Genomic DNA, 17,587 nt, shown 5'->3' on the forward strand with positions numbered 1-17,587 from the left:
TAAAAACAAAACCTACGAGGGAAAGTATCACTTACTTAGTGCTATGTTTCTCAATACTGCAAGATTAATTAATTACCCATAATTTATTAAATAATTGGTTCCTTTTTTTAATTGATTCCTGTATTGTCTTCGTCAATAAATAAATTAGCAAGGTTTCAACTTGATCTGAGAATGGCGAGTGAAAGAAATGATGTGTACAAGATGTGTACAAGATGTGTACAAGAGAGTCTGAGTGGGTTGAAGGAAGCTATTTATGAAAAATGAAATAACGCAAGAAAAATTGAGCTCAATCTGTTCTTTACATAATTACAATTTTAAACCCTTCAAGAGAAACCGGATCACCAAAGGCTGAGAACCACTTGAGGAATACAAAAAAAGAAAACTCGTTTTGTGACATTTAAATCCCTCCCCTGAAAGTGTCTCACGAGAGGTCGATGTATAAAAATCAATGCTAATGATTCTTCAGCTCCACAGATCTATGTACGTTTATCTTCCTAACCAACAGAAGATCCGATGGAAACATTTGAAAAGTGGGGAGGGGGGGGGGGCGGGGTATATCTAATACTGGCTTTACCCAAACCTTTTTTTGTTTAAGAGATAAAAAGCTTTTACTACAATGGAAACTTGGTAGCCATACAAAACCTGTAACAAGCCAACCTGTCAGCCTGGCAGGCAACAAGGGGACGTAATGGAATCTCGATCTGTTGGCTTTCTATTCAAATCTACTACACAAACAATTGTTTGTTTCCATTGAAAACATTTTGTTGATGATCTTCACGTGTCTACTGCGGGCAGACGATGTTTATAGCAAGGAATCTGGCCACATCAATAACAGCGGATGTTGGGAAGAAATGGTGCTTCTTATGAGCACTCAAGAAAAAAACAAAACCCTCATGTTTCAAATTTACCAAACGATAACAGTAGGCACCGTCAACTGAGGACGTATCGTTCTGTCGCTTTAACCTTAAAGTAACCGAGACGATAGCAGAGACCTATAAATATTAGTAACGATTCTTAAGATATTACCACAGAACTTAACCTTAATACTACTCCTAACTCTAAACGTAAACCTAAACCTAACCCTACATCCTAAACTATAAATAAAATGAAGTTTACTTTGCCAACATCAACAATTGTTTTGTTTATTTCTATGTCCAAAACCTATCTCTCACTACAAAGAGCTCTTCTTTATATTGTATACCGAGCAGCCCAAAAGGGTTGTACTATTACTTCGGCTACTTTAAGGAAATTATCTGGGAGTGACTGCATCTATTATTTATGGTTGACATTAGCAATCAAATTTACATTTTAAAAAATTTGTATGTGTAGATTTTAATATAGACAAATAATAAAACTAAACTATCTATCTATCTATCTATCTATCTATCTATCTATCTATCTATCTATCTATCTATCTATCTATCTATCTATCTATCTATATATCTATCTATATATATATATATATATATATATATATATATATAATCTATCTATCTCAGATATATCTGCGTGTAGCATTATGCATTTTTGTAACTTTCAACTTATCGATTAACAGATGAAAAGATGAACAAATATTCACTATTAGTCTTAGTATACTACTCCCCCAGAGCTGACATTTCACTGATCTAGTGACAGGTCTCCCAGTCCAGTGCTCACCTAAATATTGTCTTTGCATTCCACTGTCCTCCTGTTCTACTGACCTACAATCTACACTCCCTTCTCCTTTACCTATCCCTTACTCTGTTGGACCGTTGGGGCACCACATAAGATTTAGCGACCGTCTTTCTCCATTCGTCTTTTTCCTTTGATATAGCCTCTTTTAACGGCAGGCCCGTCCATTCTTTTGTTGTTGTTCTCCCATCAATTTCTCTGACTGCCTCTACTCCTTTTTCCTGGTACTTTTCCCTGAAGGAAGGTCTTTGCAAGCCTCGAAGACGTAATATGGGCATAGTATGATGCGGTCTTTGAATGTGATACCTATGATCCATCTGTAGCAACTCAGTCCCATTGCTAGGATCCTTCTCCCCTTCAAGTACCAAATAGTTAAGTGGTTTTTCTGTTCTACTGACCTACAAACTACTGTCCCAGTATCCAATATAATATTACCCTTCTCTCCCACTGATCTTCTAGCTACTGTGCCAGGATTGACGACCAATAAGTAGGTCATTTGGAAAGGGACTTAAGAGGTACTCACCATTTAAAACGTTCACGTGGATGCTGGTCACGTCGTAGTTGCTTGTCCTGCACACGTAAACACCTTGATCTTTCAGACGCGCGTGTTTAATTTCCAGAGTGCTGTAAATGGTGTCGGTACTGAGGGAGACTTTCTTGTGGATATACAGGCCGCGGGACTCGTCTGTGACCAAAGCGTTGCCGTCCCTGTGGAGTAGTTCAGTCACGTGACATGAATTGAAATTGCGACAAAGATGATTAAAACGTGGTGGGGCCTTTATTGTAGAGTGTGATTTTAATTGCATAAGATTTCTGTTCCTGTTTGCATGTTCAGGTCTGTGAGCATCTAACGATAAGCTAAGCCTGCAAGTTTAATGTTAATTTATTCGTGTATTGAAAGAGGTGGTGACATAAATATTTAAATTTGTGAAAAATATTAATTAAAGACTGGATTATTTTTAATCATACAAAATTAAAAGTAAAGGGCTTTAACAATGTATATGAACTTGTGATAGCAGCTATCACGACATATGTATGACAAGCTAAGAATTAGATTCTTTTAACACGTGTCAGTCTACACGTGTTTGTGTGCTCATTTAAGTAGGTCAAGGTGCTTCAGACATCTGCTATATAATCTAACTGTGAGGTAAGCTCCAGAACTAATAAAACTAATTGAATTATGTCGCCCAGATAGTATAACTCGGTAGAGAACATCGCCAGTCCCAACAAGCTGCTGGAGCTTTGAAACAACATTAAACTTCATACACAATTATTTTTGCAATTCGATATAGCTTCGTTTTTTTTTTTATTGAACTCGATAACAAACTCGATAACAGATGTGGTGATTACACAATGTAAAAATAAAGTATACGCACAAGTTTTGATATTATTACAATAAATCTATTCAAGTCACTCCTTTAAGGAACCTGCATCCAGCACAAACCTGGATCCAGGAACCCGGACAGCTGATGACAAAAACGCCTCTAATGATTTTCCTAAAAAATTAACAGTTGATGTATATCGCTGGGAAAAGAATTACTAGCTCGTTGGTCACAAGGGGAAATTCTAGTTGGCCGTTATAATTTTTCAAAGTAAAAAATAAAAAAAATGTCAATTTGGCTTGACTAAAAAAGATGACGCAGTCAGCCATAGTGTTCTGAAATTATACGATAACAGAGTAAATTTAAAGTTGTTCCAATTTTAATGAAAGAATATCTAAGCATTACTAACATTTATTTAAGTAAATCTAATAAAGATTATATTTAGATTCTAGATCTAGAAGGAGATCTACATCTAAGCTAGATCTTAAGAGCTCTAAATCAGAAGTCTAGGTCTAGTATTAGATCTAGTTGTCCATATGATGATAATATCAATGAATAATCACAAAAGTACAAATTCCCGGTGGATTATTTGGTAACTACACATCCAAATAGGTTCACACATCTGATGGTGTCGTAATCACTGGCTCTGTACCCGTTTTGGACCAAATTTTATTTCAAAAAAATTTGTAATTAAAGTTGTAAAAATACTAGTGGTATTGTCTTTCTAGAAAATGCAATTTGAAATGTTTTTCTTGTTTTTATCATTCGTTAATGTTTGGTTTATCATCGTCTAATTTATATTTTCTGTTTTTCTGTTTCAAGCATTGAATCATTTCAGGTTTACACATGTCTGCATTCATATATATATTATTAGAAGCACTAAATTCTAATAGCACTGTTATAAATAAATGTTTCAGTTTTAAAATGAAACAAAAAGTTGAAAAGTTATTGCTGCAGACCTGACACATCGCCAACACATTTCTCTATGGGAAGTTTGAGACAAACATCTATAGAAAAACTAAGAAGATCCTCGAAATAAAGAATCACCCTTTGGGTCAGGATTTCAAATCATTAAATAAGAACAATCTGGTATAAACTTTGTCACATGTAAATTATGAGTGAGTCTGGTGTGAATGTACACTTTGGTTTCTTATAGTTATAATGTTTTTTGTTTGGTGTAATGCACAAATTGTAAGACAAATTTCCATACGGACAATAAAGATTATTATTATTATTATTATTATTAAGGGAGACTACAATGAATTTTGTTTCTCTATAATGAAGCTCTTCCCTGGCAGTGCCAGAATTGAATATTGGTTCGTTTCTAGCATAATTATAATATTTAATGATAATAATAATAATATTCAATAATAATAATAATAATAATAATGATAACAATAATAATAATTAATGATAATACTAATAATATTTAATGATAATAATAATAATAGAAATAATAATATAATAATAATAACAATAATATACATTATTATTATAGCTTTTATATAGCGCTACTTTCATGCATGCTCAGAGCGCTTTGGTCCAATCTCATTTATGGACCAGTGCGGCGGAGGGGGTATCTAGGAGTTGGTTTTCCGTGCTGCCTTTAGGCGCTCAGTAAACACAACTCTGCCCGAGTCGGGTGTCGAACCTCGAGCCTCCTTCTAGGTAGCTGAGACAAGCCAAGTTCAAGCGCACTTAGCACACCTCTCGACCACGCTTCCCACATCATGGATTAAAAAAAAACTATGCAGTACTTAACGTATCTACGTAGTTCAAACTGTGACCTACATGTTTTATCCCTAGGTCCAGTACCGGAAATTGAACATGTAACAAAATTATCTCTCTATAGACTACCATATTCTTCAGGGATTAGTATGTATAATGCAATCACCTTTTCAATTTTCGTCATTGTAATGTAATCCCAGGAGACATTGTCAGTCATTCAAAGTCAATCAGATTTGAAGTAATAAAAAAAAATTGATCATTGCCGATTTGCGTATTCCACTCCATTACCCGCCTGACTGATCCATTGTAAGGGTATTCCACTCCATTACCCGCCTGACTGATCCATTGTAAGGGTATTCCACTCCATTACCCGCCTGACTGATCCATTGTAAGGGCATTCCACTCCATTACCCGCCTGACTGATCCATTGTAAGGGCATTCCACTCCATTACCCGCCTGACTGATCCATTGTAAGGGTATTCCACTCCATTACCCGCCTGACTGATCCATTGTAAGGGTATTCCACTCCATTACCCGCCGGACTGATCCATTGTAAGGGTATTCCACTCCATTACCCGCCTGACTGATCCATTGTAAGGGTATTCCACTCCATTACCCGCCTGACTGATCCATTGTAAGGGTATTCCACTCCATTACCCGCCTGACTGATCCATTGTAAGGGTATTCCACTCCATTACCCGCCTGACTGATCCATTGTAAGGGTATTCCACTCCATTACCCGCCTGACTGATCCATTGTAAGGGTATTCCACTCCATTACCCGCCTGACTGATCCATTGTAAGGGTATTCCACTCCATTACCCGCCTGACTGATCCATTGTAAGGGTATTCCACTCCATTACCCGCCTGACTGATCCATTGTAAGGGTATTCCACTCCATTACCCGCCTGACTGATCCATTGTAAGGGTATTCCACTCCATTACCCGCCTGACTGATCCATTGTAAGGGTATTCCACTCCATTACCCGCCTGACTGATCCATTGTAAGGGTATTCCACTCCATTACCCGCCTGACTGATCCATTGTAAGGGTATTCCACTCCATTAACCGCCTGACTGATCCATTGTAAGGGTATTCCACTCCATTACCCGCCTGACTGATCCATTGTAAGGGTATTCCACTCCATTACCCGCCTGACTGATCCATTGTAAGGGTATTCCACTCCATTACCCGCCTGACTGATCCATTGTAAGGGTATTCCACTCCATTACCCGCCTGACTGATCCATTGTAAGGGTATTCCACTATTTTAGTGATGACATGTTTACGTGGTCCAGTGGAAGTCAATACAATGTGTCACAAGACATTAGAACTACGGCTATAATAAACAGAAAGTTTTGGATGTCATAAGACTGTGACCATATGTAACAAGAAGGTATAGTCAAACCAGGTCTCTATGAGTCTTACATTTAAGTCATTAGTTACATTACATCGTTCCTTTTTTAAAGGCCCCCGAAAGGGGAAAAGCCGCTATTCGTTTTGTGCTTGTCTGTCTGTAGGTCTGTTCTATTTATAATCTTGTTTCAATGTTACAGTTACAGAACCTTTCGGTGTCATTTTTAAACGTCCATCTCTTTAAACAAAGTTTTAATTGGAGAGGGATGAAACCAAACTAAAAACTTGGAATCCAACTCTACGAGACAAATTCTAATGGTTTTACAGAGAGGAAGATATATACAATGAAAGTTTATAGCTATGACGTCATCTTTGCCTGACCATCGCGCTTTCAACTACACGGTAAATGCTCCTAAAAGAATTCTAGATATGTCGGTCTCAGCCTACACGATGTCAAGGTTATATTTTATAAAGCCAAGCACGAGCTAAACAGAAGTGACTGAAAATCAAAATTCGTTTTAAAAAAATAATGACGTAAGCATTCTAGTTTTATTCCGATTAGCAGACGACAACAAAACGTTCGCGTAAATTCACGTCACTGTGAGGATTTGATGTTTCGTCCTCTGTCGGCATCCACCAAGTTATACATGTATTTATTGTTCAAGTTATACATGTATTTATTGTTCAAGTTATACATGTATTTATTGTTCAAGTTATACATTTAATTATTGTTTAAGTTATACATGTATTTATTGTTCAAGTTATACATGTATTTATTATTCAAGTTATACATGTATTTATTGTTCAAGTTATACATGTATTTATTGTTCAAGTTATACATGTATTTATTGTTCAAGTTATACATGTATTTATTGTTCAAGTTATACATGTATTTATTGTTCAAGTTATACATGTATTTATTGTTCAAGTTATACATGTATTTATTGTTCAAGTTATACATTTAATTATTGTTTAAGTTATACATGTATTTATTGTTCAAGTTATACATGTATTTATTATTCAAGTTATACATGTATTTATTATTCAAGTTATACATGTATTTATTGTTCAAGTTATACATGTATTTATTGTTCAAGTTATACACGTATTTATTGTTCAAGTTATACATGTATTTATTGTTCAAGTTATACATGTAATTATTGTTCAAGTTATACATGTATTTATTGTTCAAGTTATACACGTATTTATTGTTCAAGTTATACATGTAATTATTGTTCAAGTTATACAAGTATTTATTGTTCAAGTTATACATGTATTTATTGTTCAAGTTATACATGTAATTATTGTTCAAGTTATACATGTATTTATTGTTCAAGTTATACATTTAATTATTGTTCAAGTTATACAAGTAATTATTGTTCAAGTTATACATGTAATTATTGTTTAAGTTATACATGTATTTATTGTTCAAGTTATACATTTAATTATTGTTCAAGTTATACAAGTAATTATTGTTCAAGTTATACACGTATTTATTGTTCAAGTTATACATGTAATTATTGTTCAAGTTATACACGTATTTATTGTTCAAGTTATACATTTAATTATTGTTTAAGTTATACAAGTATTTATTGTTCAAGTTATACATGTATTTATTGTTCAAGTTATACATGTAATTATTGTTCAAGTTATACATGTATTTATTGTTCAAGTTATACACGTATTTATTGTTCAAGTTATACATGTAATTATTGTTCAAGTTATACATGTATTTATTGTTCAAGTTATACACGTATTTATTGTTCAAGTTATACATGTATTTATTGTTCAAGTTATACATGTATTTATTGTTCATCTATGAGCCGGTTCGAGGATTTTTTTAAAAGGTGCAAAATTTTGAAGAATGATCTTTACAATGTTTTGATTTATTTGAACACAATTATTTAAAAAATAACAGTTTTCAAGACTAAGATTAAGACTGCTTCAATGATCCTTATTGAAAATTTGTTGTGATTACAAAGACTCTTTTTGAATTCAATACAAAAGAGAATAGACAATTGCAGAAAGCAAACCTGACAGGCTAAATCATAGAGGGAAATAAATCTACATTTATTATTGCAAGTCTCTAGTTGTGCTGTATATTGTTCGTTCAACTTTATTTTTATCTTGTGGTCAGTGATCATCTTCTACTGACCAGCATTTTAAATATCTAGCTCATACTAAGTTTTGCTATTGTAACAGTTTTAATGATATTTGCTAATTACGAAAAAAAATATATTTGTGACCCGTAGGTGTTCAAGGCCTAACGTTGAGCCTATAAGGAGATCGAGAATACCTCCCCTCCTCCCAGCTTAAAGAAGTTTACATAGAAATCACGTGACTAACCTGAACCAATCAACGTCTTCTATGGGGTAATCCTCACTAGTGGCGTTACAGACCAGTTCAATAGGGTTGTTCTCATCTACAAAACTTGTTCCTGAAATGTGGATATCTGGAAGATAGTGGATAACATCATCCAGTAACATGTGGATGTTAGCATACAGACTCAAGGTATGAGTTAATACAGGTGTAATCACATCGTCTGATAAGCTTTTGGCCAACACAAAGACATACATTTACCTTTCAATTCGAAATAAAAGACAAAGGAACAAACTTGTACACATACACTCATTGACGACCGCGTTTAAAACGCTGTTCATTTCAATGTGCGGTTACTAAAACACATGAACATCTCTTGTAAGAACAAAGGTCATTCGTAGACCCTACATTTGGCTCAAAGCAACATCCGTAACCAGAGCTGGATGTCAGCAGAAAAGGAGCACTGCATAAATATAGGACTGGAGTATATAAAGGAGTGATGAACGAAGGTTGCATGATTGGCGGACCTTAAGATTGGAAGAGTAACCTGACGTCAAGAAATGTATTCTTATTATCTTATACATGACAAACGTTAGTTCAAAGAGAAGTCTATTGCTAATTCAAATAACTAAATTCACAGAGTTAGGGAACAAATAGAAAATCATGATTAAAATATTGTCGCCGTAGTGTACCGAAAACGCGATAACTTAGTCAAGTTAAAGTTGCTTCAATTTTATTGAAATTTATAAACTTTGCTTTGAATAAAAAAAAATTAATTATTTATTTTTAATATTTTATTATATTGTGAGTTTCATAATGGAAGTGTTGTCTCTTTGAAAACAAAATATTTTAATATGTTTTTCTTGTTTTGAACATAAATATAAGTTTAAATAAACATGTAAAAACATTCTGCGCAGTCAGAAAAATCTATAAAAAATTTTTTTAGAGAGGCGAGAAGTTTCTTTTCTTTTTTTTTTTTTTTTGGTTTCATCAAATGAAGTCAAATGAATGGCTCCAGCCAAATAATTGGCTCAAAACAAATGACTGCTATGATTCAAGTGACTAGCTCAAGTGAAATGACTACTTTCAAACATAGATCTATCAACAACAAAAAATCCAAGTCAAGGGTACTTACTCTGTTTTGGTTTCCTCTCCGGAGGATCTGTGGAGAAAATAGAGAGTCAAAAAACTTAATGGAGAATAACAGAAATAAAAAAAAACTGATTGTTCTAGCATTACACATCCTTAATTGAAGGCATAATGAATATTAATAAATACTAACACAATATATTTGTAATCATTCAATCCAAAAAAAAAATACGAGAACACTTCCTATGCAAGTTGCCATTCATTGGCACAAATTTATGAACGCAGGAAATTCGTAGTTCTAATGGAACACATAAAAGAAACGTCTACACACTTGATTTAGTTATCAACGAAGTTATGAAAATAATAAACTGAAATAAGCAAGTGGAGACATGTTTTATTCACCATAACAAAATATTATCGGTAGGAAATGTTTGTTGTTGTAGTTTTTTTATATCTAACGTATAGACAAAACATGGACATATCTGTTGAGTTTTTGTCTTCAATCTTGTTTCATGGTGAATGCGTGAGAAGAGAGCCATGTTCATTATGACAGCTTTTTATAACATACACACATAAAGATAAAAATGTCAAGATAATCTTATGTCTTATTTACTACTTGGACAGATAGCATTAAAGAACCAGATTTCTCCCAGCGAGGATATTACAATGTTGTAGTCCTGGGGGAATGACAATGAAGATCTTAGTATATTGTGATTTACTTGGATCCTGTTGGAGCTAGAATGTCCTGAGGAAGCATTGTGATCCTCTCTCTTAGTTCCATAACAGTCCATTTTCTGTTGATTTGAAAGCTGCAGAAAAACCTGTTACACTTCTCAGCACTTATCTACTTTAACGAGGTATCAGTGAATTTATTCAGTCTCTATAAAGTTAGTCAGTGACTGCTGGATGCTTCAATAAAATCTGTCAGTGACTACTAAAGGCCTCCAAGAAATCAGTCAGAGAATAAGGGTCTCAGTGAAGTTAGTGTCTGGAGGACTGCACTAGAAGTCACAGTAAAGTCAGCCAGAACAGGGGGCCTAAGTTAAGTTGATAAGTGACTCAACGCCTCAGTGAAGCTACTAACTTGATACTCTCGGGTGTTTCCATGCGGAAAAAAGTACACCCAAAACAAAGCTCTAAGACTTCTGGACTTCGTATATTCTTTATTTCTACTGGCGAATGGCTGATTTTGTGGCAAAAATTTCGAAAACTCTCAAGCCCCTTCAGCCGAATTACTGTGGTCTTGGTTGAAGAGAGAAAACAAATACCCCTAGTAAATAGAATGAGTTCAAGGGTTGTGGTATTGAGGAAATACCTTCAATGAAGTCCAGTAGGGAATTGGCGCTGAAGAGCCATAATTCCGTTTGGCTACCAGAAAGAATTTCTTCCGATAGTAAGGCATGTACGAAGATCTCTCCACGCCCAGCCATGTCTGAGACTTCAAACATGTCATCGAGCATAAAACTATCCGGACCGGCCTTGACATTGACATAGAGCACATCCAAGGGCCCCGCTCGATATCAGAGGCCAAAGGCTGAGCTCGCTACGGCCGAATTATCTCATATTCCTTTACTGTTACCGCCACATAGCCGGATCGTCATTCCAGCGACCAGCTCTGACGGCGCCCCTTTGTGGAACGGCGAGACGGACTTTTCGGACTGGGGTACTGGGAATTTGTTCAATAGCTCACCCAAGGTACCCTGCAGGGGCCTCGTTAATTCTCGTACTTAGCCTGTCTAGTTCCATTACTAGACGTTTCCACCCATGGAGGTACCACGCAGAGGAGACGGGAGTTGGCATGTTCTGCTGAGGAAATGCCAGCTTACCCAAGCAAAAATACTCTTTTCAAGGGACGTATTAAAACAACCGATACTCCCAGCATACAAGCAACGTGGATGTGGGATGTTAATAACGACAAATTCTCCTCGCAAAAAATAAAATGCAGTGTGGGTGTGGAATATTTAAAACGCTCGATTCTCCCCCCAGTAAAAGGCATTGTGGGATGTGTTAGTGAGAACTTACTGAGAACAGCCCAGATCTCTCAGCAAGAAACTCTAAGTCTGCTAGTCTCCCCGTATTTCTTAACCAGAGTGCTCTAACTTTGAACAGTTGTCAAATAGTGTCACATTGACCCATCATGAAACGCCATGTCGCCACTGGTTAATACAAACGTCACATCAGATGTATATTTGTTGTCATTAAACAACAACATGCCGGACAAAGTAATATTCAACAAAAAATAAACAAAACACATTTATTTGTTTTGTTTCGTTCCTTAATCAACATTTTTCTTTCGCTGTTTCACTTTCTCTTTCCTTTTGCTAAGTTCCGCAATTATTTTAAGGGAGATAAACACATATTTTTTTTAACTTAAAAAGAAAAAAAAAAAAGCTATCAGTTAGAATTATGCATACAATTTCAGAAAACCCTCTTATCAATGCCTTGTTGAATCAGTCAGGGGCAAAGAACTCCATCTGTACCTGTACGCGATGAGAGATTGCCAGACAAGAGTGGAAGCAAGGGCCTTGCAGAAGATGATGGCTTTCTCTTTATTTTCCCATTTATTTTTCTCAATGACCGACTCTGTGTTTGTATGTGTGTGTGTGTGTGTTGCCTCAGTGTGTGTGTGTTGCCTCAGTGTGTGTGTGTGTTATGGCAGATAAGAACGTGTGTGTGAGAAGGCAAGGAAACGCAACGTGTGATGCGGATGTCTCAAGTGAAACTGTTTAATTAAGGAATGAAAAGGGAACATGAGAAGATTTAAATGAATGGGGGTCCAGTCTTGGCTCCCAAGGTGGGGAGGGGGGTCATCAAAAGCCATGGAATGGGCTGCACGTTGAAAAGTTGATTCTAGAATTAGAATGTAATTAAAATTTACTGTTCACAGTTGGTCTCCCCTTGTTTGGGAAACAGGAAGTGGAAGTTTTCAGCGGAAAAGGAAAAGGACGCCGGGATTGAAATTGGCAAGCTGAGCACGTGCCACCATTTTTAGCGCCTTGCACATTGGCACCATTTCAAGCGTTCTAGAAATATTTGAGATCATTCATAAACTGCCTGATCACGAGACCTTAATTGAATCTCTTTAATAGGCGCTGGTGCTAGTTTTATGTTCGTTTCAAATCCTGAAGTTTGTTTTTTTCACTTTAAAAGCTCACAATCGCTATGATTCATTAACTTAATGTAAAAGACATTACCTAAAGGTCTACGGCAACAGTGCTCAATTAAGACTGTAAGAATCGTAGGTTATATAAAAACTGGAAGCTGTACACATTTACTACAAGAAATGATTACAGTTAAAATAGATCATACAGAAAAGTCGATAAAAAGTCATTCTCCGACTCAATGTCTGATTTTTTAGAACATCTTCATTCTCTTTCCACCCATTTCTCCTTCTTTCTATGTCCTTCTCTTCCATTTCTTTCTCTTATTTTTTCTATCTGGTTTCTTTATCTCTTCTTTCTTTTTATTTCTTTCTCTGTCATTTCCTTCTCTAGCATCTCATTCTCTCTTATTTCATTCTCTCTTATTTCATTTTCTCTTTTATCTCATTCTCTCTAGGTTTTTATCTGTGTGATATGGTTCTTACCTTTTTTTTTGTCTTTGTCCTCTTAACGCCCTCCATCTTCCTTTCTCTGTCCCTTTGACTCTCTCTCTCTCACATACACACACGAAGTAAAACCCTGGTTTAACTCTGAATAGCCAATCGTTCATACAACTTTGGACACGATTCCTTCGCTCATTAAAAAAAAGTGTCTTCCCTGAATATTCCCGCCGTTAGAAAATTCGTCACTCTTAAATTTGACTCGACATCCCATAATTTTAAATCTTAGTCGAGGAATTTGTCAGTTCAGACAACGTACTATCAGGAGGCTGAAAGTAATTGGTCACATCAAGTAGGACTCTGGTCACATCAAGTAGGACTCTGGTCACATCAAGTAGGACTCTGGTCACATCAAGTAGGACTCTGGTCACATCAAGTAGGACTCTGGTCACATCAAGTAGGACTCTGGTCACATCAAGTAGGACTCTGGTCACATCAAGTAGGACTCTGGTCACATCAAGTAGGACTCTGGTCACATCAAGTAGGACTCTGGTCACATCAAGTAGGACTCTGGTCACATCAAGTAGGACTCTGGTCACATCAAGTAGGACTCTGGTCACGTCAAGTAGGACTCTGGTCACATCAAGTAGGACTCTGGTCACATCAAGTAGGACTCTGGTCACATCAAGTAGGACTCTGGTCACATCAAGTAGGACTCTGGTCACATCAAGTAGGACTCTGGTCACATCAAGTAGGACTCTGGTCACATCAAGTAGGACTCTGGTCACATCAAGTAGGACTCTGGTCACATCAAGTAGGACTCTGGTCACATCAAGTAGGACTCTGGTCACGTCATTGCTCTTTTTTTTTTTGCGACATTGGTTAAGGTTCCTGAAAGGTGAGTCTAAAATTAGATTCAACAAAACTTGAAGGCCAAGTCTAGAACTCAATGGAATTAATTATAGACGTGACGTAACTAGAAGGCGCGCTACAGTCAGGAGAAAACGTGGAAATGTAGTTGAAGATAAAGAGAAAGAGAAGACAAAGAAAGAGGAGACAGAGAAGGCAGAGAATCAGGAGATTAAAATTGAAAGAGGTGAGAATGAAGTTTAAGAAAGAAAGGGTAAAGAGAATAAAAGAAAAATAGAGAGAAAGAAGAAGAAAAAAAAGAGGAGAAATAGAAATAGGTGACAGAAATAGGAGAGAAAGTGAAGCAAGAAAAAGAGAGAGAAATAGAGGAGAAATACAGAGAAGAGACAAGATGATTGAAAGAAAAGAAAAGTGACAGAACATAAGAGAAATATTTTTTGAGAGTGAAGAAAGAGATAAGAGAGAGAGAGAAAGAAACAATGAACAGAGAGAAATACAAGAGAGAAAAAGAGAGCAACAAAAAGAATAAAGAGAGCATAAGAAAAGAGAAGAAAAAGAAACACACAAGTTCCCACTTGGAAAGGATCCCCCTGGCTTCATGTCAGAGATTCCAGAACGTAACACTCTTTAAGTCTGAAGGAACTTCTAGTATGTTCAGAATGTTCTTTTCCTGGGACTTCATTGATTTCCAGTTTTATAAGTCCAAATAAAACCTTTGGCAGACCCTACTACCACTACAGCCCAACATAACCAACACTCTTTACGGCAATGCTGAACAACTGAAGAAAACAGCACACTATTTCTCCTTGGTATAGTCTGCAAAAGAGCTTACTGCTCAGCAGCAAAAAGCTAATTAGAAGAAGTTACAATATTATACACTTACAGAAGTTCAGTTGTCTACCAGCAGTTTGGTGCTTCAAGTCAACGATCTGTGATGGGCCTGTTATTGAAACCATTTAATACAGTTAGTCTATTTTTTATTCATGTATCAGTACAGTCGTAAATGTATGTAAGTGTACATGTGTGTATGTGTACATGTAAAAATGTATCTGTGCATACGCACATGTGGCATAAACAGCGTTTGAAAACTCATTAAATTCAATTCTATATCAAAGACTAGATAAAATGTTCTCTACACCCACTGCGTCCGTCTCTGTAATATGTCCAGTTCCAGTATCTCTTCTTTCCCTGGTCTATGTTTGATGACTCGCTGAAGACCGTGTTAATACACTGCGGGGTTATAAGCCTTCATCAAACAAAATATCCCGCTTGCAGACATTTCATCCTGCGTGTCAATCTAGCAATCTGGGAAAAACATTTTAAAACTCTTGTCTGTCTCAGGGCACGGCTTGCACAACTTTACCTTGTGATCTGATATCTCCATTGCACTTTCTCTCGTCACTTCCTAGTTTCATCAACCCGTCCCTTTTTTCCCTCCTGAGGGATGGTATCGAATAGAAAAATAATCGATTACGCGCCGATTCCAGTAGTGTAAAGTTAACAATCTAGTTTTTTTTTTTTAAAGTTTACAACATAGAAAATCATGTAGGTGTTTGGTATTGCTAATTAATACGTTTGATATTTAAAGTTTGAAGTAAAACAAGATTTTAAAGAGAGTTTATGTTTTGCCACAAACTCACAGGTGGCACCTAAACTTTGCAAGCCACAAAATGTTGCTGGAATAGGATTTACACTAGCATTCCAGTTTCTGAGCTCTAAACGTGACAGACGGTCAGACGGACAGACATGCTATACAAAACTAATAGCAGCTTTTCTTTTTACGGGGGCCGCTAAGAACTTTTTTAAAAAAAACTAGGAGATCAATAAGTTGGTAAAATAAATTTGGCTTTAGAGTCACGTTCAAGGACATTGTTAGATAGCTAGCACAAAGACAAAACTTTGTATTTCTTTCTATTGGTTAGTAATGGTTTGACAAAACTTATAGCAACTCTGTCTGTCTGTCTGGTAAAAGCTTGAACACATTATTTCTTCCACACCCATTCTCGGATCAAGTTGAAAGGTTGCACAATTATTAAATGGCATAGACAAGACACGAATTAATAAAAAAAATACAGGTTTACAAAGACAGCTTGTGTGTAAACACAAACTCAAAATCGGCCCCCGAAGTGGTCCACCCAGGCAGGTAAAAAGGCAGGTTTCAATATTTTCAGAAAGAATATCAGAACGAAATTCTATCAAAGGCAAATGACAGAGAAGAATGGAGAAAGAAAGTTGACAGATCTTGTGTGGTGCACCAACGGTCCAGCAGACCAAGGAATAGGTGAAAGTGAAATTAGATTTGTACCTGGCCTAACTGATGTCAAATAATGATTATCTAAGAATCTAAATGATCTAGTTGTTTTGTAAAGGGTCAATCTCTTATTCAAAGTCTACAGAAAAACTTTCCGTTTAAAAAAAATAAACACATCTTTACTTCCCTTTAGTTAGGTGTATTATTTGTGCTATGCAGCACTGCTCAGCTTACGACATGCGTAGTATTGCTACTTAATTATTGTTGTTTTAAATTAGGTTCCACTTGTATGCATACTAAATATATATTTTTTTCTCTTTAAAAAAAAAAGTAAACATTTTTATTAAACATTGTAGCTAGTATGAAAGAACTTACAAAACTTAGTAATACAATTGCAAATTAAAAATATTTATTATTTTGTCAAAAAATCTAAAACCGTTTGCATTAATCCGTTACAATTATGGATAACAGTCGCCCTCATGACTAAATAGTCTCTAGTGTTTGTTTCTATTAATAGTGAATAGCTGTAAAAATGGTGTATTTTTATGACAAAACTGCTTGCATAGTTGAATTTAAAAATTTAATTTTTTGCTTTCAGAAAAGAAAGAAATAGCCGGTGCTCCAGAACATTGAAATGTCTAAAATATCATGATGTTGGATTTTCAATATGTTTTCTAGTTTACGAGACCTAAACGGGAGGGGACGGACGAACGGACAGACAGGCCACACAAAACTAATAACGTCTATTCCACTTTCGTGGGCCACTAAAACTTACCAATTAGTAAATTAGTCAGTTCATTACTGGTATTTAATTATTTCGTTCGATACCATCAATGGAAATTAATCCTTCACTATTCATAGATATGTCTATATATATCTAGGATTTGGAAGGGTTAGGTGCAATTATATAATTGTATCTCTGACACATTCATTCTCGGATCAATATCAAAATTGAAACAATTATGTATTGTACCTAATAAAATATGAATTAATTAACAAATTAACCTATAAGTAATTATTAGTCAATAAATTAATGGTAATTAATCATATTAGAGTTTTTCTCCTTAGATACGCTTTGTATTTTAAAAAATGATTTTTTTTTTTAATTTGCTTGTTTAATTTACATTTTAAATTTCACATGTTAGATGAGAAACATTTGGAATGGAAAAGATCATGAACATGTATGCAATGTCTTCCTTGCCACTTCTGCTCGTCGCTTCCTTCCATCGGCAGAAGTGTGTAATTGAACGTTTATAATGATAGGTTTGAACATTCAGAGTTAGGTTTTTAATACCAGGTCTTGAGTTATTTCCCTTGCGCTGCCTGGCGTCTTTAAATTGATATAATTATTTATTTTTTTCTCCAAATTCCTTTGATTGTTTTCTTTTTCCCACCCTCGCATTTTATTCCTCCTTTTCTTAAAAAACTTTGTCACGTGGTTT

At 35.7% G+C, this 17,587-nt stretch overlaps 1 protein-coding gene across 9 annotated transcripts in view; it reads right to left on the reverse strand.

Annotated features, from left to right (window-relative positions):
* Window positions 1-17,587, reverse strand: part of LOC106072481 (vascular endothelial growth factor receptor 1-like) — a 227,869-nt gene that overhangs the window by 35,715 nt on the left and 174,567 nt on the right. For 8 of the 9 annotated variants that reach the window (XM_056043602.1, XM_056043609.1, XM_056043630.1 and 5 more), the window contains exons 4-6: window positions 9,530-9,556; window positions 8,422-8,527; window positions 2,195-2,379 (exon numbers count right to left, since the gene is read on the reverse strand). In XM_056043602.1, the coding sequence (XP_055899577.1) occupies window positions 2,195-2,379; window positions 8,422-8,527; window positions 9,530-9,556 (318 nt within the window). The remainder of the gene's footprint in view (window positions 1-2,194; window positions 2,380-8,421; window positions 8,528-9,529; window positions 9,557-17,587) is intronic. The other variant, XM_056043634.1, reaches the window with a different exon arrangement.

Source organism: Biomphalaria glabrata, chromosome 1 (assembly GCF_947242115.1).
Source record: "Biomphalaria glabrata chromosome 1, xgBioGlab47.1, whole genome shotgun sequence".
NCBI lineage: Eukaryota > Metazoa > Mollusca > Gastropoda > Planorbidae > Biomphalaria > Biomphalaria glabrata.